This window comes from Maniola hyperantus, chromosome 26, assembly GCF_902806685.2.
Source record: "Maniola hyperantus chromosome 26, iAphHyp1.2, whole genome shotgun sequence".
Taxonomy (NCBI): Eukaryota; Metazoa; Arthropoda; class Insecta; order Lepidoptera; family Nymphalidae; genus Maniola; species Maniola hyperantus.
In genome coordinates, this window is record NC_048561.1 from 5,421,777 (window position 1) to 5,446,252 (window position 24,476).

Below are 24,476 nucleotides of genomic sequence, written 5' to 3' on the forward strand. Positions count from 1 at the left end.
TATGTCAAAAAAAAAAGGAATTTTCAGTGTTTTGTATTTTTCTTTTAGTTAAATTCCACTATAGTTATTTACCAATTAATATTTAAAGTTAAACATATGTTAGTTGTTATAAGTTTTCCAAGATGGATTCATCGATAATGGTGGAAACGTTGCCTATATTCGGCACTTGTAGTTTATGTCTTGTCGAAGGCGTTGTAAAGAGTATGCTAATTAAACAAATCACGACAAATAAGACAGAATCCTACACCGATATGTTGCTTAAATGCTTTGCTATTGATGTAAGTAACCGTTTGATAGTATTCCGTTGAGATATTGGTTTCCTAGAATGTTTTTGCCCTAAGAAAAGTATCATCAATCATCATCCACAGAATTAATAATTTTCTCGAGAATTTTTTTACTGACCATAATAATTATTAAATGACAAATCAATTATTATTTTTAAATGAAGATTTTTAGTTCTTAGAACTTTATAATATTGTAAGTCAATTCAGAAAGGTTGGCTCATTTTTAATCGTAGGTGTGTATTGCTTGCTTTTACTTATTTTAGTAGTGGTGTGTAGACAGACTATGGCTTAAAAATTAAACCCTTCACCTTCTGTTCTCAGTAGTGGGCTGGCGATGGATTGTGCATAATGAATGTAATTTTGCAGATGTCTGCGTTGGACTTGGATGACACAAAAAGGCTGATATGCGACATCTGCATCCAGCAGCTGGAGACCTGCCTAGAGTTCAAACAGCAGGTGGAAGTGTCCCTGAAGACTTTGGAAGAAACTGTCAAACTTAAACGTAATTTTTTTTATTATACACTAGATGATGCCCACAATTTTGTCTGCGTGGATTTAGGTTTTTGAAAATCCCGCGGGAACTCTTTGATTTTCCGGGATAAAAAGTAGCCTATGTGTTAATCCAGGGTATAATCTATCTTAATTCCAAATTTTATCCAAATCCGTTCAGCCGTTTTTGCGTGATTGAGTAACAAACATCCACACTTTCACATTTATAATATTCGTAGGATGTATGACAAAACGGCCTTACTCATGTATTTCATTGATGATAGCCAGAGTAGTTTCGAACCCATCTGGGGTCCTTTTTAAGGTAAGTTTTTTGATCTTTTTTAGGGTTCCATACCTCAAAAGGAAAAAGGGACGCTTATAGAATCACTTTGTTTTGGCTGGCTGTCATGCCTGTCAAAAAAACCTATAGGGTAGTTCCTGTTGATGTAGAATCATGAAATGTGGCAAGTAGTGGTCTTATAGCACAAGTAAAGAAAAAAAATCCCAAAACTGTAAATTTGTGGTTACATCACAAAAATAACTATACCCATGCACAAAAACATGTAGATCTGTTGCGCCGTGATTGAAGGACAAACAAAACCCATTCGTATTTATACTTAAGTAGCTTATTCCCGCAACTTTGTCCGCATGGACTACACAATTTACGAACCCGTATTTCACCTCCTTAGGGGTTGAATTTTCCAAAAACCTTTCTTAGCAGATGCTTACCTCATAATAGCTATCTGCATGCCAAATTTCAGCCCGATCCATCTAGTAGTTTGCACTGTGCGTTGATAGATCAGTCAGTCAGTCACCTATCCTTTTATGTACTTAGATAATAGATATGGATAATGATATATCTTGCTATCTTTATTTCAGAAGCAGATCAGCAAATGCGCATCAAAGTGGAAGTAGATGCAGATACAAAAACTAATGGTAAGTTTTACTGACTGACACGTTATTATTATATAGTGGTCAGAGCATCGGGCGCGATCCAAGAGACGCAGGTTCGAATCCTCCCGGTTCTGTAATATTTGATGTGTAGGTAAGAACACTGTCATTAAAAATATATTATATAAATATAATAAATAATCAACAACATCTCACGCGTCAAGTTATGATGAACAGATTATAAGTGACTTATCCATAGATTACAGATAGAATTGGTTATTTTATTAGAATAGAATAGAATCCTAATCCTAATCAGTACCCATATTATAAATGCGAAAGTGCGTCTGTCTGTCTGCTAGCTTTTCACGGCCCATCCGTTCAACCGATTTTCATGAAATTTGGTACAGAGATAGCTTGCATCCTGGGGAAGGACTACTCTTTATCCCGGAAAATCATAGAGTTCCCACGGGATTTTTGAAAACCTAAATCCACGCGAACCAAGTCGCGGGCATCAGCTAGTAATATTATAAATGTGAAAGTGATGTTTGGATGTTTGTTACTCAATCACGATAAAACGGCTGTACGGATTTGGATGAAATTTGGAATGGAGATAGATTATACCCTGGATTAACACATAGGCTACTTATTATCCCGGAAAATCAAAGGGTTCCCGCGGGATTTCGAAAAATGTAAATCCACGTGGACGAAGTCACGGCCATCAGCTAGTAGAATATATTTTTATTCAAGTAAACTTTTACAAGTGCTTTTGAATCGTCAACTAGTTTAATTTACCACTGGTTCGGAATGCCGTTCCTACCGAGAACAACCAGCAAGAAACTCGGCGGTTGCTCTTTTTAAGTTACTAGCTTATGCTTGCGACTTCGTCCGCGTGGACCACACAAATTTCAAACCCCAATTTCACCCCCTTAGGGGTTGAATTTTCAAAAATCCTTTCTTAGTGGATGCCTACGTCATAATAGCTATCTGCATGCCAAATTTCAGCCCGATCCGTCCAATAGTTTGAGCTGTGCGTTAATAGATCAGTCAGTCAGTCAGTCACCTTTTCCTTTTATATATTTAGATTATTATTAATCTTGGCTGTATGTGTATTACAGATACGAAAACGAAACGTCGTTTAAGAGACGTGAAGAAAGAATTGGCATCAGCCATTGGTCTGTCTAACGACAACTATATTGACAATGATTCCGGTGAGTGAAGGTATGATTCCGAACGACGCTGCACGCAGCAGTGCTGCCGCAACAGTGCTGTCGCGGCACTACTGGTCCCCATACAATCTCTATAAGCTTATATCATCATCGCTATCATCTTAGACTGCATCATCACTTACCACCAGGTGAGATTGCAGTCAAGGGCTAACTTGTATCTAAACAAATAAAAAAAATAAAAAAATATATATGAGATTACATTCCGAGCTAGGCAGCAATGTAGCAGAACATTGCTGCCTAACTCGGAATGTAATCTTAATATATAAAAGCAAAAGGTGACTGACTGACTGACTGATCTATCAACGCACAGCTCAAACTACTGCACGGATCGGGCAGAAATTTGGCATACAGATAGCTATTACGACGAAGGCATCCGCTAAGAAAGGATTTTTGAAAATTCAACCCATAAGGGAGTGAAATAGGGGTTTGAAATTTATGTAGTCCACGTGGAAGAAGTCGCGAGCATAAGCTAATCTAATATAAGCTTATAGAGATCGTATGGGGACCAGTAGTGCCGCGACAGCACTGTTGCGGCAGCATTGCTGCGTGCAGCGTGGTTCGGAATCATACCTTAACATGAACACAGTCCATCGCCGGCTCATTACTGAGCACCTGTCTCCTCTTAGAATGAGAAGGGTGTGGCCATAGTCTACCACGCTCATCAACATACTGATTCGTTAACTCAATGTCTAACACTGAGTGATAACCACCAAGCTCATTTGACATTTATTTTTAACTAGCCTATGCTCGCGACTTCGTCCGCGTGGACTACACAAATTTCAAACCCCTATTTCACCCCCTTAGGGGTTGAATTTTGAAAAATCCTTTCATAGTGGATGGCTTCGTCATAATAGCTATCTGCATGCTAAATTTCAGATCAATCCGTCCAGTAGTTTGAGCTGTGCATTGATAGATCAGTCAGTCAGTCACTTTTTCCTTTTATATATTTTGATTTTTCGCCTTTCAGATAATGAAAGATTGGTGTTTTCAAATGTCAAACAAGAATCTTTGGATGACAGCGATTTTGATGATCACACAAGTAAGTATAAAAAAGTAGCTGATGCCCGCGACTTCGTCCGCGTGGATTTAGGTTTTTGAAAATCCCGTGGGAACTCTTTGGCTTTCTGGGATAAAAAGTCACTCTCCAGGACTTTAACTATACCCACGCAAAAAATCACGTCGATCCGTTGCTCCTTTGTGACGTGATTGAAGGACAAACCATTAAACGAACAATCCAACAAACAAACACGCTTTTGCATTTATTGCATTACATTAAACATTTTGCATTTGCATTAAACTGCAGTTATATAACGTTAGATAACATGTAGTAAAACACAATGCTATCATTTTCATTATAATAATATATTATCACAATATTGTAATATAACATAGTAATCATTTACAACTCTATGATATAAATGTTCATTTACAATTTTACGATTTAAATCTTATTCAAACAATAACACATCTGTGTCTTATATTTTTAAAAAGAAATAGAATGGGCCTTCCAAACTGCAGTTATATTACATAACACGATAGCATTTTCTGAAACTCATATTTTTTGCATTTTGATGAAAATTGTAATGCAATCCTAATATTTTTATTATGAAAACAAACAATGGGGCCGATTCTCTTGTACACAATCTCTAAACTAAATTAACAGGTCTAAATCTAGTACTATCCTTTTCCGCAAGCAACATTATGAAAGGGATAGAGATTGTGTACAAGAGAATTAGCCACAATATTGTAATATAATTTAGAGTTCTTATCTTTTTTCTTTAGAAAGAAACTTGGGATTATTCTTGCTGAATAAGTATAATAAAAAATTTAACCGCCTTAATTTTCCTTCTAGTTCTCAACGACTTGCTTATCAAGAAAGAAGTGGACGAATACCGTCCTCGTACCAGACAGAAAGCAAGAAAAAAGACGCTGTCCACAAAAAAGAAGAAAATTTCATATTCCACAAAGAGACAAGTCGATTTGAACGACACGAAAAAAATGCTCCAATCCGGCCTATTCCCGTTCAAAATCAACAAAAACCAAATTTACTGTTGCGCGGTGTGCCCCGAAAAATCCGCCGTTTTGGACGACATAAAATCACACATAATGGAACATAACATCTCGAACATATCCCTGGCGTTCAAAAAAATGCTCTCCTCGAACCTACAAATATTTTATAAATCATCACAAAAGTTAGGCTGCAAAATTTGCTCAAACGAAATTTCGGATTACGACAACCTAAAGCGTCATATAAACTCTTGCGTAAATTCTAGTTCTAGATGGAACAACTTGCCTTTTAAATTGGAAAAAGACCAATTGGATTGTCCGATTTGCAAAAAAACGTTTCTAAACTTCGTCAGTTTGAACACACATATGAATGTTCACTATCCTAACCATATATGCGATAGCTGTGGTAAGGCGTTCGCTTCGAAAGCAAGATTACGTGGTCATATAAGAACGCATGAAATAGGGGATTTTCCGTGTAAATATTGCGATGCGGTATTCGACAGAGTCACGAAAAGGGAAAATCACGTGTCCAAAGAACATAAATCAGGTATTAGGTACGCTTGTAAACGTTGTAATATATCCCTAACCTCATTTTATGCGCGACAAAAACATTTAGCAGAAGTCCATAATGAAGAGTTGAAAAGATACAAATGCAAAGCTTGCCCGCAAAGTTATATAACACCGGGACATTTATCGAGTCATGTTAGACGCGATCATTTGAACGAAAGGAACCATAAGTGTAACAAATGCGATCTAGCGTTTTATACTCGGAATTCGTTGAAGATGCATATGATTAAACACGACGGGGAACGTATACACGCGTGTAACATATGTAACAAGTCGTATCAGAGGAAGAAAACTTTACGGGAACATATGAGGATACATACTAATGATAAAAGATTTGTCTGTCCGGTTTGCGGGCGGGCTTTCACTCAAAAGTGCACTTTGAAAGGTCACTTGAAGGTGCATGAGCGAAAAGTTGATTTGGATGACAGAATCCCACAGCCGTTGCATTCGATTTAGTGTTACAAAAAAATTGTTCCTTGGTAATACATATTTGTTATATAACATGTTGTTATACAACTTTTGTTACGTAACTTTAACGTTTCCACTAGCCTCAAAAATAAACGAAGTCCATGTTATAATACATGCGTGTAACATATGTAACAAGTTGTATCAGAGGAAGAAAACTTTACGGGAACATATGAGGATACATACTAATGATAAAAGATTTGTCTGTCCGGTTTGTGGGCGCACTTTCACTCAAAAGTGCACTTTGAAAGGTCACTTGAAGGTGCATGAGCGAAAAGTTGATTTGGATGACAGAATCCCACAGCCGTTGCATTCGATTTAGTGTTACAAAAAATAAAAAATAGTTCCTCGGTATAGTTTTTGCATTTCACGAAGACGAGTGGCTCATGATTGTGTTTAAGTCGTATCGGTATAAGCGCAATGCCCATGTAAACGACGTAACCACAAGTAAATTTCACTCGTCTTCGTGAATTGCAAGAACTGTAATACATATTTGTATATAACATGTTGTTATACAACTTTTGTTACATAACTCTAACATTTCCACTAGCCTCAACAATAAACAAAGATCATGTTATAATAAATCAAACTTTGTTATCATGTTATAAGACACAGTCGGCCCCTGCGTATTTTATTTGTATTCGTCTAGTTTAACAAAGTTAAAATAATTGGGTCAAATAGTCCAATTTTTTTATTACTTTATTCTAAACTAGGATAAAAATAATGACGTAAACTGAGAAAACTAATTAAATCGATCAAATAACAAAAAAGTTAAAATATTTCTGATTAAACAGAGATAGCGATATAGAATTATGACGTCATTATTTTTATCCTAGTTTATAATAAAGTTATAATATTTATCAAATTTAAAAGTAGGAAAATACCCAATTGACTGTGTCTTATAGAGAGAGCCTGTGCGTGCCAGACCTTCGTTATTTTATAAAAGCAGAAAGTTTCTGTGTATTGCCCCCTATATTGGGAGGAACGTTTGTTTGGATCATAGTGACTTTGGAAGGTAACAGGTATTCTATATTTTCGGAATTTTTAACTTTAACCTACACCAAATTTCATGATTCTGGGTCAACGGGAAGTACCCTAGGTTTTCTTGACAGACACGACGGACAGACAGACAACAAAGTGATCCTGTAAGGGGTCCTTTTTTCCTATATAACTAATAAGAACTATGTAAGTTTATTGTTACATGTAATTAATTTTAATTAATATTGAATTATGGCATCGACATCTCATTATTTTAGAAATAGACAAATATATAGGCACCGATTCTAAGCACAACCTAATTTTAGAGTATTCGCATGCTCTAATTACTATTGTAATATGAAAAGGACAGAAGCAGTTTGACATTTCTAAATTTAATTTTTAGATGGTAAAACCCGTGATTTTAGCGAGCAGTCGCGAACCTACTGTTTAAATTTGTATTGTGCACTAAAATTTAGAGTCTTTATTTAAAGACTCTAAATTTCACATTTGTGAAAGTCATGTTCCGTTCCTTTTTTAGCATTAGTAAAAAGAAAAGGATGCAGATACTCCAAATTTAGTTTAGAGAGAGACTAGAGAATCGGTGTGATTGTTTTATTTACTTTTGTTTAGATCTAGTTTATATACATTTTGAATGAATTGAACAAATTAATGCAGAAAAATTGTAAATATTATGGCATTCTGAACCAGTGGTAAATTAAAACTACCTGACTATTCATAAGTACTTGTAAAAAGTAAAAATTTACATGAATAAAAAAACATTCTATTCTATGGTGCATCACAAAAATAGAAACAATTTTTTTAATTTAAATTTTTATTTAATTTGTTTTAAATATTAATTATACTGTAAGTAAAGGGTAGGTGTTTATGTTATTTTTTTAAAGTATTTGTTGAAACAAAACAAAGGCTTGAAGTAAGAAGTGGTTTATTTAAAAAAAGATTTTTCATTGTGTAATAAGTCCCGCAAATTGCTAATGCGCGTGGCCGCCATTTTGTCGTCCATAGTGTCGTCAGCACTAGACAGAAGTTTCGAGCTGATGGTATATTTTTACTTAAATATACGTCAAATGACGTCAAAATAACGTTATTTCGATGTTAATGAGACATGGTTTCAACGCAATAGCAATTTGCGGGACTTATATACTTAAGTAAGCAACTTAAGTATAAAATCAAATCTTAGGGCCTCCGCAGACGACAGACTGTGACTGTGACGGATGGACCTCCCTGGTGCAGTGGTGAGCGCTGTGGTCTTATTAGTGGGAGGTCCCGGGTTCAATTCCCGGCCGGGGAAATTTAGAATTTTATAATTTCTAAATTTTCTCTGGTTTAGTCTGGGAGGCTTCGGCCGTAGCTAGTTACCACCCTACCGGCAAAGCCGTGCCGCCAAGCGATTCAGCGTTCCGGTACGATGCCGTGTAGAAACCAAAGGGTTTTTTTTCGGCAAACCCCCTGATATTTATATTTCATTTCCGGGCCAAAAATTTAATATTCAATTTATTGACACTCAAGGGTGTCAATAAATTGATATTAAATTTTCTTTAATCAAAGGGGTATGGGTTTAATAAAAACTGTCATACCCCTTTCATCTTAGACTGCATCATCACTTACCACAAGATGAGATTCCAGTCAAGGGCTAACTTGTATCGGAATATAAAAAGTCCGTCGTCTTTGACTCCTGTTTTTCGCTGTATTATTAGTCCATCGTGTGCGTTATGCGATGCAGTTCTTTTTGTCCTTCACAGACAATATTATTCCGTCGTCTGCGCAGGACCTTAAGATGATTTTGTAAAATATGTGCAATAAAAAAGCTATTATTGAATTTTACAGAAAATAAACGTTTAAACAAAAGTTTTCCATTTATTTTTCTTACTAGCCGATGAAAATAAATGCCGGTTTTTTTAAAATCCTGTGGGACCTATTTGATTTACCGGGATAAAAAGTAGCCTATGTCACTCTCTAGGTCTCTATGCAAAAAAATCACGTCAATCCGTTGCACTGTTGCGACGTGATAAAAGGACAAACCAACAAACAAACACACTTTCGCATTTATAATAAGGGTACTGATTAGATAGGTACCACCTACTATCTTCTTACCACAGAGAATTCAACCTCAAGAGTACTTGAGGTTGAATTCTCTGAAGGGAAAAAAGGTTTTAAAGGAGGTAAATAAAACAATATTAATCAATCAGATAAAATCCAATTTTTATTAAATAAATATAACGTTCTACTAATATTATTTATTTTCAAGTTTGTTCTCTCTCTTGAACTTTGGTACTTTGGCGCCATCTTGTTTGTCCGTTTTCCCGCGCTTCATCAGCAGCTCCTGCGGGATGGGCACCTGTCCGCGGAAGTCGACGCCCGGCCCGGGACGCAGTCTCATTCGATGCTCTGGGAATCGATATATCGATTCGGACGGCAGGAATCGAATGCAGCCGTTGTAGAAATGTAAATCCCTAGAAAGTATAAAAACCGGTAAAGCTCGCACAAAATGGGTTCCGTTCCGTACCATCGTACAAGATTACGCGATACTATTAATTTTTATTAATACAACGCCATCTAGTGCGAAACTATAAAACAACTGTGTCACATCAAGGTTTGGTATGAATACAGTTTACGATGAGGTTCACGCGGCACCCAGCAGATGTCGTTATCATATCTATTTTCAGCAAACTCCGTTTTACAAAGGAAAAAGGTACCTAGGTCAAGGGTGTCAACGTGATAAGCCTCCACTGTCCGTCTGTTTGTCAGCGGGCAGTAGCTCTGGAACGTAATGGTAGAGATAGAAATTTTCACAGAATGTGTACTACATCTATAGACGCTATTTAAACAATAAATAATAAAAAATTCAAAATGCCGCCGTGTAAACTAAAAAATTCTGAGATTGTAATCGTTTTTTGACTTTTGTGGTATGAGAATGGGAGACGCCCCGCACAGCCGCATTCGCCCGCACCGGGTAAGCGTGGAAGCTGTGTGGGTGTGCGGGGCGTTCCCTCCCCGATTGCCATCTCTACTTGTCGCGTACTTTAAAGCACTAGATAAAAACCGAGTCTGATATTTGCAATTTGCAGCCCAAATAGACCGCAGTTTGTGCTAGGGCTGACAAAGATCATTGACCTTTGACCTCACACGATTTATATTATTTTTAGGTAGGTACCTACTTACTTTTGAGGTGTTAGTTAACCTTTCATACAAAAACATTACATACTTTTTACCTGTTGTTAGGGAACTGGCACGGCGCGAACTGGCGTTGCTCGATATGCTTCTTGTACTGCAGCCAGCGACATCGCAGCAGCTGGTTGGTGTGCAGGGAGTAATGCTTCGTGTACACGTGGTCGAATAGGCCCTTCTCGAACGCGGGCAGCGTCCGATAGTTGCGCCCGATTTCCTTTGCTATTTCTGTAGGTAGGTATGTTTGTGAGGATAAGGACTCAAATACAGTGCGACAAGGCTATATTGGCGCGTGGCGAAATTCGGAACTAGCGTTGCCGTCGAGTGTCCCCTTTGTTCTTGTTTGAATATTCTAAGCCTTTGTTCTCCAACAGCGCCCCCCTGTCAATGTCATTCAAGTGTAAATAAATAACCTAAATCTTTTGTTATGACAGATACTAGGAACAAGCGCCGCCATTTTCTGTTAAAAAGTACACGGTAAAACCATAGATATTTCCTCTCTATTAGTTTAAATACTCTAACGTACTTTTGACATGACAGTTGACCCATAGAGTTGAAAATGGCGCGTGAGGAGTCATTTTGTACGGACTATATATCGCTGTCTTGACTTACCTTCAGTAACACGAACATCGGGTTTACTTCGCTTAATGTTTTCACAATCTGCATAGAGATTTTTATTTCCTTGTAAAGCCTGGCTCATTTCGATGATTAATACAATTAAAATTCAAAAATATTGATTATTTTACAAAATATAATGATACGAGAATTTCCATACAATTTCACTATTTAACTGTCATGAAAGTCAGTCAGTGTTTATGATCTATGATTTGTTTCATGTTTGTTTCAGATAAGGATTGCCAGATGCCCCATATTTTGCGGGTTACCCCGTTTTTAGGGTTCCATCTATTCAGTAAAAAACCGGCCAAGTGCGAGTCAGGCTTGCGCAACGAGGGTTCCGTACTCCAGTCGTATTTTTTCGAGTATAACTCAAAAACTATGATGCATAAAAATATATAAAAATCTGTTTTAGAGTGCACAGGTGAAGCCCTTTCATATGGAACCCCACTTGATATAGTTATCTTACTTCGAAAATACTAATTATTAGTTTATGACTACAATTTTATTTTGTGTGATGTAACCACAAATTCACGATTTTCAGATTTTTCCCCTAATACCAGCTATAAAATCCACCTTCCTGCCAAATTTCATGATTCTAGGTCAACGGGAAGTACCCTCTAGGTTTCTTAACAGACCGACAGACAGACAACAAAGTGATCCTATAAGGATTCCGTTTTTCCTTTTGAGGTACGGAACCCTAAAAAGCGGTCAAGTGCGAGTCAGATTCACCCACGAAGGGTTCCGTTATCCGTACCATGGTACAAGATACCTTTGATCTACTTTCTGTGCGAAAGTGTCTATGTGTATGCCATACTTAGTACTTACCTACAGACCAGCTACAGGCAGAGCTTACCTACATCCCGATAGGCTACGTAGGCTTGGAACTTTTTATCCCGGAAAATTAAAGCTCCACGAGATATTTAAAATCTAACACCACAAGAGGAAGTATGGAGAGGTATACCGGTGGCTAACGCAGGCCCTCAGCGGTCACGGGGTGTTTAACACCTACCTCTTCGCAATTGGAAAAGCGCCGAGCGAAGACTGCTACTTCTGTGGAGAGGAAGACACCCCGAGACACGCAATCTTTGAATGTCCGGGTTGTGCCGACCTAAGGACAGAAGCGGTAGGATCGACCGACGCGGAGGGTGTGAACGCCCGTAACCTTATATCGCGCATGCTGTCGAGCGAAGAAGCCTGGCAACGATATAGCAAAATGCTGAGGGCTATAATGATAAGAAGGGAAGAGAGGGAAAAAGAAGAAAAGAGGATGATAGAAATTTAGGAGGTCAGCACGAAGTAATGCTTACGCAGGTCCGCGTGCTCACCTTGGTAGGCATGGGGAGGTTATTTTAGTCCGTGCGAGTCGGACACACCCTGCCGGCAGGCAGAAGTCCGTAGAGATTTTTTCCTCCCCCGAAGAAAAAAAAAAAAAAAAAAAAAACACAGGAAGTGACGGGGATCATCTAGTAAAGAAATTTAAAAAAAACAACAAAATTACCAATTCACTTTTATTACCTACCTATAGTACCTACTAGCGACCCGCCCCGGCTTCGCATGGGTGGCAATGTAGATACTTATGTAGTGTCACTTCGATACTGAAGACAGATATAAAACCTACGAGCAGACATAAAAATAAAATTTGTTTACCAGCTCAAAGATTGGCTTTATATACCAAGAATGTGTACTGTACGGCAATACGTATTTATAACCATTTACCGTCGCACAGCTATGGAATGAACCTCAGATCTTTTAGAAGTTATTTATTTAATTTTCTACTAAATAAAACTTATTATAGTGTTAATGACTTTTTAATGACAAATTTTAAATAATGCATGAATAGAAATAGACATTTGAATTATTAAAAACATTCACATGATGAGTATGAGTACACGATGACATCGCAATATTAATGAAATTAGATAATTTAGAAATAATTTTGCACGCCATGTTTGGCAGGATATGTAACTGATTACCTAACTTTTAAGACCCCATGTAAATAATATACATGTACCTACCATATCTGAGCAAAATAAATAAATGATTATGATTATGATTATGATTATGATTATGATTATGATTATTATAAATGCGACCACCGCCGCGCCGCGCCGCCCGCCTCCGTCTCGTTTTTTGCACGTAATATTTGTTAATTTTCGATGGAAGCTCGATTTCTCCCGAAATTTTGTTCAAATATCGCCATATTTCAACAAATTAACACGAACCAATATTAAATTATACCTATAAACCTTCCTATTGAATTACTCTATCTATTGGTGAAAACCGCATTAAAATCCTTTGCGTAGTTTAAAAGATCTACGTGTTCATACATACAGACAGCGGGAAGCGACTTTATTTTATACTATGTAGAGATAGTATGCAACAGCTCGAGATAGCAATCGGGGAGGGAACGCCACGCACAACCCCCGGGCTCGCCCGCACCGGCTTAATAACGCAGGAGATGTGCGGGTGCCCTCCCGGATTGCGATCTCGAACTGTCGCGTACTATACTTAACCCATTTTTAGAGTTCCGTACCTCAAAAGGACAAAACAGAACCCTTATAGGATCACTTTGTTGTCTGTCTGTCTGTCTGTCTGTATGTCAAGAAACCTACAGGGTACTTCCCGTTGACCTAGAATCATGAAATTTGGCAGGTAGGTAGATCTTATAGCTGACATTTGGGGAAAAATCTAAAAACCGTGAATTTAGGGTTAGATCACACAAAAAAAATTAAATTGTGGTCATGAACTAATAGTTAGTATTTTCAACTTTCGAAGTGAGTGACTATATCAAGTGGGGTATCATATAAAAGGTCTTTACTTGTTTTTCATTCTAAAACAGATTTTTATTTATTTTTATGCATCATAGTTTTTGAATTGTCGTGCAAAATGTCGAAAAAATACGACTATAGTACGGAACCCTCATTGCGCGAGCCTGACTCGCACTTGGCCGGTTTTTATTGATCGATCATGTTCATGAGCCTTTCTATGATGTCGTGTCCATGAGTATTTAGACTTCAGTTTCACCCCGCAATGACTACATGAAAACAATTTAACATCCCCATGTGTCTTCCGATGTCGATTCTGATCCGCTCTAGTGAAAAACCGTAAACCGCAGATATCACAAACAAAATTACGCTCTTTGACATGCACCGAGCGAATATGAATTTTCAAATTATGAGGCGATAAGAAAGTTTTCCCACAATCCGAACATTTTGCGATCGGACGTTTCGCCCCGTGGTCCCGTATCTTATGTTCTTGAAGCATGTAGGAATACTTGAAAGTTTTATCGCAGTGGACACAATTGCGCTTGTACCCGGTTTTCTCGTGCACAGTTCTCATATGCTTCAATTTAACATATTGATCGGTAAACGTTTCTTCGCACATTGTACATTTTTTTGAAAACCTGTGCTGTACATTTCTATGGGAACGTAAATTTAAACTGTTGAAGAAGCTCATATTACAAATCTCGCACGTGTGATTGGTAGAATGCTTGTTCATATGAATCGATAAACTGAGGAAAGCATTGAAAGTTTCTTCGCATAAAACGCAATTCAGTCCTTCTTCTAATTTATATGGAATGAACATGTTTTCAGTTGAAGAAAACCCGATTTTATGCTTGTGTTTCAAATGATTCGTTAACACTGTCAAATCGATGCATCTTTCTGAACACAATATGCACATCAGTGCTGATATGTCAGCATTTTTATATGTATTACCCGATATTTTCGGGTTCATATGCGTTTTAGAGTGTTCACGGAGATTTGAGATTTTCACAAAAACTTCTTTGCAAGAGTAACACTGATATTTGGTTTTTAGCGATTTAAATAAGCATATGTTGGAATATTTCAAAAGTTTCCTCGAGTTCTCTCGGACTTCTTCTTTGACTGTGAATTTGTTTTGCGATTTAGGTGTTTCTGGAAACAATAAAAAATATATTTAGTTAGACACGTTTTAAACTTTATACCTGCAAGGAAAACTTTAAAGCTTGATTAAAGCCGAAGGGCTTGCAATTAAAATAAATAGGTTCGACCACCAAACAATAGATAAGCAAGTGTGAGCAATTGATTTCTTTCCTATGTCTTTTCTTAAAACTTACTTTTCACTTCGTTGCGACTTGCGTCAATTGGTGGTGCAAACTAAATAAAACAATATTAAAATATTAAAAAATGTCAATTTTTATTTCACCTTTCATTTGATACCTAATAGTCCGCGACAGGTCGAGATGACAATCGGGGTATAGGCAGGAGGAAGCCCCGCACACGTCACCCGCGGTCACCGCATCGGGTTAGTGCGGGAGCTGTGTGGGGCATTCCCTCCCTCCCCGATTGCCATTTTGACCTGTCCCGTGACACCATGCATGCGTGTTGCATGGTAACCAAAGAGTATATAATCACTATGATGGTAATTGATAATAGCAAGAAAATTAGTACTACCTGTCTATGACAAATTTTATGTAATTCCGTTGTACACAATCTCAAAACTAACTACTCTAACTAAACTAACTTAAATCTATTCTTTTCCGCACCGTGCCAATTATAAAACAGCAATATAGGTAGGTATTCCAGATTGTGTACAACGGAATTTACCACAGTCCGATGGTTCGACGACATCACCATTTTTGAAGGAAATTTGAGACTAGAAGTACATCCTATGGAATTATGCTTGGAGTTTCTCTACGTGATCAAATCAGAAATGAGGAGATCCGTAGGAGAACTAGAATAACCGACGTAGGTAAACGGGTTGCGAAGCTGAAGTGGCAATGGGCAAGGCACATAGTTCGAAACACCGATAAGAAGTTGGGTCCCAAGGTGCTAGAATGGCGACCTCGCATCGGAAAGCGCAGCGTTCTCCTCAATACCCTCCACTAGACAGACAAGCGACAAAACGAGTCGCAAGAAGCCGCTTGATGACGTCGGCTCAGTGATGATATTATTTAATGAACAGACATCGTCCAGTTACAGTTTTATTGCAAGTATAGATGATAGTCATCAAGCGCCTCTATCTTGCAATAAAAAAAAATCCGTATGACCCAACTTATCCTATGACCTGCATGCATTTCTTTTCATATGTCTCCTTAATGAATCCTTGGTAGCAAACGGACAGTTGCAGAGGGCACAGGAAAACTTCTTTTCCCCCGTATGCGTTACCCTGTGCCTCAGCAGATCAGATTTAGTGTAAAACACATTCTGACAAACATCGCATTCGTGTTTCCTCTCTTTCTTATGCACATTCTTAACATGATTGTTCAGTAACGCCTTCGTTATAAACACTTTGGCACACAAAGAACACTTGTGTTCAGGTTTCACCATCCCATGTTTCTCCACTAGGTGTTCCATCTTGAAGTTCTCTTGGAAGAACCTTTCGTCACAATACGGACAAGGGAATCGCTTCTTCCTCACAAATCGTACGTTATGCGCGTTGGTATCGTGATGCTTCTTGTCCGAACGGCTGACAAAATTCAAATCGCAGTTCTCGCACCTGATCTTCTTATGCGAACGCGTTTTATGTAAATTCAGGAACACTAAATTGGCGAAACTTGCGCCACAAACGTCGCAAATGTGATTCTGAAAGTGAAGTTTATTCATATGCATGTTCAGGATTCGGAAATTGTAAAAGCTTTCGGAGCAAAGTTGGCATTTCAAGCCTTCTGTCTGCAGTTTGTACGGCATTAACAAATCTTGTCCGTGTCCAAATTTCATGCTATGTATATCCTGAAGATGTTCTCGGAATTCGGGTAGAGTATTTAAATTTTTCTCGCAAATCTTGCATTTTAGCAACGATATCTCAACTTTCAACAATTTATTCTGCTGACTTATGATTCTCTTTTCGATGTCCTGGAGTGTATGTTCGTTTTCGGTGTGGTCTCGTAGCTGGATCATGTCTGGGAAGGTCTCCTTGCAGCAGTAGCAGCTGTACCAGCTCTTGTTGTACTGGAAAACGAACATTGTGGAGTTTTCGATGAGCTTCAAGGAATTTTCGCGAAGAATTGGTCCAGGTCCACGTCGCTCCACTATTTTCGACCAGTCCTTTTCAGTTTTGCCTAGAAGATGAAACAGACCCTCAAGACTTGAGCTGATACTAAATAACCGTTATTATACAATAGCACCCTGATAATTCCAATCCAATTTGACGACCTCCCTGGCGCAGTGGTGAGCGCTGTGGTCTTAATAGTGGGAGGTCCCGGGTTCGATTCCTGGCAGGGGTTTGGAATTTTATAATTTCTAAATTTCTGGTCTGGTCTGGTGGGAGGCTTCGGCCGTGGCTAGTTACCACCCTACCGGCAAAGCCGTGCCGCCAAGCGATTTAGCGTTCCGGTACGATGCCGTGTAGAAACCAAAGGGGTATGGGTTTAATAAAAACTGTCATACCCCTTCCAGGTTAGCCCGCTATCATCTTAGACTGCATCATCACTTACCACCAGGTGAGATTGCAGTCAAGGTCTAACTTGTATCTGAATTTAAAAAAATATATATCCCTGTGATGGAGTCATGATATTAACAGCTAACAAAAACTGCGCGTTTTGATTCGATAGACTGCTATTTTTAGTAATTAATAAATAGGTATATTGTGTCAGTTTGTCTGTTAGCTACTTTTTCACGGCCGATCTGCTAAACCAATTTCAGAGATAGTTTGCATCCTGGAGCCCTGGAGGCATAGGTAGGCTACCTACTATTTATACCCGAAAATTAAAGAGTTCCCATGATATTTAAAAAAAACCTAAACCCATGTCGTGAAAATATTTATATTAGATAGCATTATCTAGTGAAAATATTTATATTAGATACCTTGATTGCAATTTTCTTCAGAACCTATAAGCTCTTCGTCTACACCTTCGAGCAGCCGTTTTCTGAATACTTCAATAATTCCTTTACTTTTGCTATCAGCCTGCGTTTCTCGAGACACTGGATCTAAAACAACTGTTTTTCTATCACATTGGTAGTTACCTATAGGCGACAGGTCGATATAGCAATCAGGGTATGAGGTAAGTCATGGAGGGGGCGACGCCCCACATACCTGCGCCCACGCTATCCCGCATCGGGTCAGCGCGGGGGCTGTGCGGGTGTGCAGGGCGTACCCCACCCTGATTGCCATGTCGACCAGTCGAGAACTATACCTTATCTACTGATTCTGATGGCAACTAAAGTTTTTTTTTTGGTTTCTACACGGCATCGCACCGGAACGCTAAATCACTTGGCGGCTCGGCCTAGCCATGGCCGAAGCCTCCCACCAGAAGTGAGAAGTTTTTGAATATTCGCATCTTTTACTTACTCAATATTAAGAGTCAAAATTTTCGTTTTTTTTTTTGGAGTTTTCTCGTAAACGGTAAGTTTTATCAAAAAAATAGGTCAGGCAAAAATTGAAGATCTTATTATGTACAAAAATTGAGTCATACTTTTTTCTAAGAATCACCACTCCTGAGATATCGCAATTCTTAAAGTTGAAGGAGTTACATTCCATGTAATACAAATGTTTTTACACAATTAATAGAACAAGTATAGTACGCGAAGGGGTTGAGATGGCAATCAGGGTATGAGGCGGGGGGACGCCCCGCACACCCGCACGTTACCCGCGCTCGCTCGCTACGGTTTTTTTTATTACGGTTCCGTACCTCAAAAGGAAAAACGGAACCCTTATAGGATCACTTTGTTGTCGGTCTGTCTGTCTGTCAAGAAACCTACAGGGTACTTCCCGTTGACCTAGAATCATGAAATTTGGCAGGTAGGGAGGTAGATCTTATAGCTGACATTTGGGGAAAAATCCTGAAACCGTGAATTGTTAGAAATGAAGGGTTAGATCACACAAAAAAAATTAAATTGTGGTCATGAACTAATAATTAGTATTTTGAACTTTCGAAGTGAGTGACTTTATCAAGTGGGGTATCATATGAAAGGTCTTCACCTGTACATTCTAAAACAGATTTTTATTTATTTTTATGCATCATAGTTTTCGAATTATCGTGCAAAATGTCGAAAAAATACGACTATAGTACGGAACCCTCGGTGTGCGAGCCTGACTCGCACTTGGCTGGTTTTTTTTATAATTAAATTAGATACAGCGCGGGGGCTGTGTGGGTGGGTGTGCGGGGCATTCCTTCCCTTATTGCCATTTCAACCTGTCGCGTACTATACCTATGTCGCAAATTCTAATCGATAGCTATAGCAATTTATTAATAGTCTCTACTTAGTATAAAATATAGAACAACAGATGATTTTCAAATCATGAATGATATCCCAAAAACAAAGACTCCGACGAATTGAGAACCTCCTCCTTTTTTGAAGTCAAATGCTACAAATGCGTCGCTCTGTGCGTCTTATACTCAGTCCTATTCGAAAATCCAGTCCAGCATACACCACAAGTGAACTTCCAATCCGGATTATGACTCTTCAAATGCTGCTTCAGTGTCTTTTCATATCTGTAACTCTTTTTACAGATCGGACACACGTAATTCCGTTCTTGAGTGTGTATTGCCATATGTTTCTTCAAGTGGCAACGCTCAGAAAAAGTTTTCCTACATATTTCACAGATTATATTCTGCGTATGATACTTTATGACATGCATGCTCAAAGAATGCCGCGTTTTGAAGACCAAATTACAAGTATCGCATGCATACGTGAAGGATACACCGTGGACATCTTTCAAATGGTTAACTTTTTCGTAATGGTGTTCGAACCTTTCCAAACATTTGTGGCATTTGGCCAACTTCGCTTTGGCTAACTTTCCATGGATTTTATCGTCGTGGTACTTCAGTTTGGAGATGCTCGGGAAGATTTTCTTGCATTTTTCACAGGGGTACGTGCCGTTTTTATGGCTTTCCATATGTGTTATTAGACGTTGGTAAGACAGAAATCCCTTGCCGCACGAATCGCACACCGCGTTGCTATAATGAACGCTCATGTGTTTATTAAGCAAGAAAAAGCTTTGAAAGGTTTGAGAACAAAGATGGCATGCGAGGAGTTCGTCAGTAGTTTTCAAGTTGAACTCAACCATGCCGTTGCTTGCGTTAGTAAAAACCTTATTATGAACATCGATTAGATGTTTCCGAACATACTCCAAATTTGTAAAAGATTCCTCGCATATTCTACACTCCAAACTCGAGATATCAACTTTAATTTTCTTTTTGCCCTTCTTCAAAACGTCTTTCAAGATCTTGTCATGTTCTAGAACTGCATGTTGTCTGCAATGTTCTAAAAGCGTCTGGAGTTCCATGAACTTTTCCTCGCAGAAAAGACATTTGAATGAGCTCGGATATAGAAGGTAAGTGAATGGGGTAACTGTTGTGTATTCTAGGAGGTGCGCTGCGTTTTTCCTTTCCGCCAAAGTCATGGACCATTTACTACTCGTTTGGAGTTCTCTAGGTGACGCTGAAATAGAATTTTTCTTAATTAACACACGTAAAGAGATAGTTATTTAATTTATACTGATTAATATTTTTCATTGGGTTTATCGATTAAATTAATTAATAATACGATCCTTTTTTTTATATGTACTGTTAGACGGATAAAAACTAGGTGATTGTATTATCTGTGGTGTGCTCTGCGGAGTAGCGAATCTATGGGAAACGTCACTCTAAAATGGCGCGTAGAGAGAGGTGTTTGCCCTTGTGTTGATATAAATAATGACTATGTGAACAATGAATAAAAGCCTTCTAAAGTATATCAAAGGGGTTTTCATTCTAATAGTGCCTACAGGTTATGTTTTACAATTTGATAAACAAGTTTTTTAGCTAATTCCCAATCTATGAGTTCAGTTCGACCTTCAGTATAGATTTTCAGTTATAAGATGTTTTATATCTATTATCTAATTCTAGGTCAACCATGGTAACAGGCCACCGTTTTTCGAGGCAGACTCGAAGGTATCAAAAAGTGCCTTGACCCCGCGCTGTTGTCTGCATATCTTCGCGTTGTTACACACACAAGTATACGAATTTAATAGAGCTAAAATAGAGCCTCAATAGCTCAACGGGTACAGGAGTGGACTGAAAACCGAAAGGCCGACGGTTCAAACCCCACCCGTTGCACTATTGTCGTACCTACTCCTAGCACAAGCTTTACGCTTAGTTGGAGAGGAAAGGGGAATATGAGTCATTTAACATGGCTTATATTCTTTAAAAAAAATTGTCTTCACCTTTCGAAATAAAATTGTGTGAGCTTTTTTTTTTATTTTTATTTTATTTTTTATTTTTTTTTTATTTGACTAACCAACAACATTTACACATACACAAGTATTTACATACAAAAGGATTTATAACTAAAGGACACATAGCATAAACGTTAACAACTGGCTAGTACAAAAGATTTAGGTACAATGATGTTATGACTTTAAAAGGCAGTAAAGTAAAGCAAAATGTAATAAGGAATTAGCACGTTAAATCGGTTACGTCTCATTACAAACTGATTAATTAGCTTTGCCTATTGTCAAGAGATAGTGAATAAAGATAACAGCTCTTTGGTTACAGTCGGATATTATTATAATATTCTGGGTACACATGTCTTTGTCTTTGGCTTGTAAGCTTCATAAATAATGTATTTAGGTGTTAGAGCCTTCGCTTGACCCACTTGTGAGATTACTCCCCCAAGTTTTGCGTAGTGGCAGTGCTTCTACCCTCAAATTTTGTATGTCTTGATCACGTGACGTAGTCACGTCCGCCGCCGCCATCGCCGGTAAGGCGATACCGAACCAGTACGTCTTCAAGTTTTGTAAAGTGAGCAGTGCTTAAGAGTTTACTTATTTATATTTAAAATCTTTAGTGTTAATATCGTGATACCACGATCTATTCGGAGAAAAGATCTCGTCGGATGATGAGAACCGATTACGGTTTGCAATACCGACCGTCCACTTAGCACACGCTTACGGTTGCCCTCGCGCTTTCAGCGAGCGGAAATATAAATTAGTGAAAAGGGACCTAATTAATTCACCATTGGGGAGAGCCCTTATTTATTCCCCTTTCGCCACTATGAAAAAGGTTCATCCAACTGACGCGTACAATGGGTTCATGGAAAACCTCTCTAGCTTAAAGAAGTACCTTGTTCCGCGTCGGGAAGCTTCCCTGACGTTAAAGAATCAAGCTGAGGGGCCCGCAATTTCTGTGGCTTCGTCATCGGCATCTGTAGGATCAGTTTTATCAACCAGGGATTCCTTACCTAGGGATATAAGAAAGAGAGCTCACAGCCCGGAACCTGCCGGGAATGTTGAGAGCTACATGCAACAGCAAAATAAAATTTTAGAACAACTTTTAGAGATTACGAAGCAGCATACTCTCTTGTTAACACAAAAAGTAAGCCACCCAGATTCTGAGAACTCGGATAGACAAGAAGAGCAAGAAGAAGACGAGGAGGACGACTGGGTTGCTCCTAGTTTGGAGTTTCCAGAACCTTCTATATCCCAGGAAGCTAATCCAATCGACCAGGAACAAAATTTCTTTGATTTTGCCCCGGATACTAAGGAATCTGAAAACAAATAGGACGGGCAGAAGATACTCTAGTCAAACAAGGCATACATTGCCAGAGACTGGGTGAACCTTCCTGGCAAAATATTCGTTATGCTGACGTACAAAAACAGTTTCAGGCCACACCTGTTTTCAGCAGTTTAAAGGTGAATAGCACGCTGGCAATTGTGACGCCTAATTGGCAAACAGTCACCTTATTAGAGAAAATGGATGCTTGCCTCGGCGCAATTACACACGGTCTCTTGCAACAAAGAAAGCATTTTCAAGATATTTACAATACCGCATCACTAGAATGAATCGAAGTCGAATTTTTTTTTTTCATTTCATATTCCCATCGCTAAACATCATAGACGATTTCTGGCTTTTCATTTTGAGGGGGTATTATATGAAATGACCTGCCTACCCTTCGGCTTAGCGACAGCTCCATATATATTTGCTAAGATCACTAATTGGGTTGCGAATTTTTTCAGGGAAAAAGGGATTCGGGTAATCGTTTATTTGGACGATTTCCTTCTACTCCATCCCAATCCAAACATTTTGACTCAACACTGCCAATATGTTCAGAAACATCTTCTCGATATGGGCTGGTGCATAAACTATCAAAAATCCATCCTCATTCCGTCGCAGAGGATAGAATATCTCGGAATACTTTGGGATACCAAAGAAAATGTCAGACAGTTACCTCAAAGACTAACTATAAAATGTGTCGCACTCATAAAGAGTTTTCTCATGAGCCGTCAGTGGACATGGTGGCTAGCAAAAGTGTTACTCGGGAACATAAACTTTGCAACGTTCATCATCCCATTGGGAAGACTACACAGTCGTCATATACAAATAGCAGCCAACAAGTTACCAATAAATCAAAAAGGAAAGAAATATCCAATACCTGCCAACGTTTTAAAGGAGCTGAAGTGGTGGCTGAGAAATATAACCCAGATATCCCCAATCCACCTGAAAGAGGCTACGATTTTTATAACAACAGATGCAGCGAGTTCTGGATAGGGCGCTGCGATAGGGAACGAAAAGTTAAACGGTTTTTGGAATCGACAGCAACGTGCCTGGCACAGCAATCAAAAGGAACTGTGGGCGGTGCTGGAATCCATCAAGAGAAAGGGATCTCAGTTACGAGGTCAAACCGTTATGGTACAAACGGACAACAGAACGGTGGTAGCCTACATCACGAAACAGGGAGGCACCAAGTCCCTACCGCTCCTTCGCATCACTCAAAAAATTCTTCATTTGGCCAACGATTTTCGTATAAACCTGATAGCAAGGTATATTCCCGGGAAGTACAACGGGATCGCAGACAGTCTATCCCGAGCGAAGGAACTACCAGAATGGTCGTTAAGTCAAGAAGCTCTCCAAATGATCTTCACGATGATGGGGACACCAGAGGTAGACTTATTTGCCAGCGCAAGGTCAGCGATCTTACCCAGATACGTCAGCGAAGATGCCAGGGATCGGAATTGTCTGTTTGTCGATGCCTTCAGCCGACAATGGAACTTCAACCTGGGCTGGGTGTTCCCACCACCAGCATTAATACCCGGAGTCCTGAGACATCTAACCTGCTGCTCAGGAACTTATCTTCTGGTAGCCCCAAAATGGGAGAAAACATTTTGGAAAGCAGAATTGATTCAGAGAACCTTGGGTCGACCGTTCACGATCCCCAATCTACAAGAGAACCTTCTCGATCTGAGAACCAGGAGACCACCCCCAGCCGTGAAAGACATGTGTTTGCAGGTTTGGAAAATACAGGCTGGTCCCGGTTATTAGAGACGTGGGCGACGGAAGATCGTAATCTGCTAGAAACAGCTTGGCGTAAGTCTACACTAAAAACGTATAAACCAGCCTGGACACGTTGGAGATGTTGGGCTAAGGATAATAGCGTCAAAGTAGATGATCCAAATCCGGAAAATATTGCTAAATACATTTGTTATCTCCACCAACAAGTAAAGTTAGCTGCAAGATCCATAGCGCTTCATAAATCGGTAGTCGTTACGTTTGCAAAACCAGATAATACCGAGTACCTAAGTAACCACCCTGTAGTTAGACAAACTTTAAGAGCAATTTTCCTAAGTCAACCCCCTGTTTCAAGGCCATTAACGTGGGAGGTTGGTCAGTTAATAGACTATTTGAAAACTTATAGTTGTAACGTCGACAGTCTGTTCCAAGTATCTCGTCATGTAGCGGCCTTGTTACTTTTATCCTCTGGACGTAGAGTACACGATTTAACTTTACTCGACATCGGTGTCGAATTTTTTGAAGCCCATGACGATAATATAATATTTTGGCCGAAGTTCGGTTCTAAAACGGACTTAA

At 38.9% G+C, this 24,476-nt stretch overlaps 3 protein-coding genes across 6 annotated transcripts in view; 1 reads left to right on the forward strand and 2 right to left on the reverse strand.

Annotated features, from left to right (window-relative positions):
* Nucleotides 1–8,776, forward strand: LOC117994228 (zinc finger protein 723-like). Its single transcript, XM_034982121.2, has 6 exons — nucleotides 1–278; nucleotides 651–786; nucleotides 1,653–1,709; nucleotides 2,780–2,872; nucleotides 3,858–3,929; nucleotides 4,743–8,776. The coding sequence occupies exons 1-6, from the start codon at nucleotides 123–125 to the stop codon at nucleotides 5,918–5,920; spliced, it is 1,692 nt and encodes a 563-aa protein (XP_034838012.1). The 5' UTR covers nucleotides 1–122; the 3' UTR covers nucleotides 5,921–8,776.
* A 378-nt stretch (nucleotides 8,777–9,154) lies between these two features.
* Nucleotides 9,155–11,940, reverse strand: LOC117994229 (uncharacterized). Its single transcript, XM_034982122.2, has 3 exons — nucleotides 10,706–11,940; nucleotides 10,138–10,321; nucleotides 9,155–9,378 (listed from the first exon to the last, which is right to left on the reverse strand). Exons 1-3 carry the CDS (start codon nucleotides 10,791–10,793, stop codon nucleotides 9,159–9,161), a joined length of 492 nt encoding a protein of 163 aa, XP_034838013.1. The 5' UTR covers nucleotides 10,794–11,940; the 3' UTR covers nucleotides 9,155–9,158.
* Nucleotides 11,941–12,277: 337 nt separating this feature from the next.
* Nucleotides 12,278–24,476, reverse strand: part of LOC117994121 (zinc finger protein 260-like) — a 63,677-nt gene continuing 51,478 nt past the window's right edge. Inside the window, exons 5-6 of one of the 4 annotated variants that reach the window (XM_069507681.1) lie at nucleotides 17,497–17,628; nucleotides 14,872–16,751 (exon numbers count right to left, since the gene is read on the reverse strand). In XM_069507681.1, the coding sequence (XP_069363782.1) occupies nucleotides 15,751–16,751; nucleotides 17,497–17,628 (1,133 nt within the window). In that variant the 3' untranslated portion in view covers nucleotides 14,872–15,750. Of the gene's footprint in view, nucleotides 14,626–14,871; nucleotides 16,752–17,496; nucleotides 17,629–18,974; nucleotides 20,074–24,476 lie in introns of those variants that run through there. The other 3 variants (XM_069507682.1, XM_069507687.1, XM_069507684.1) reach the window with 3 other exon arrangements.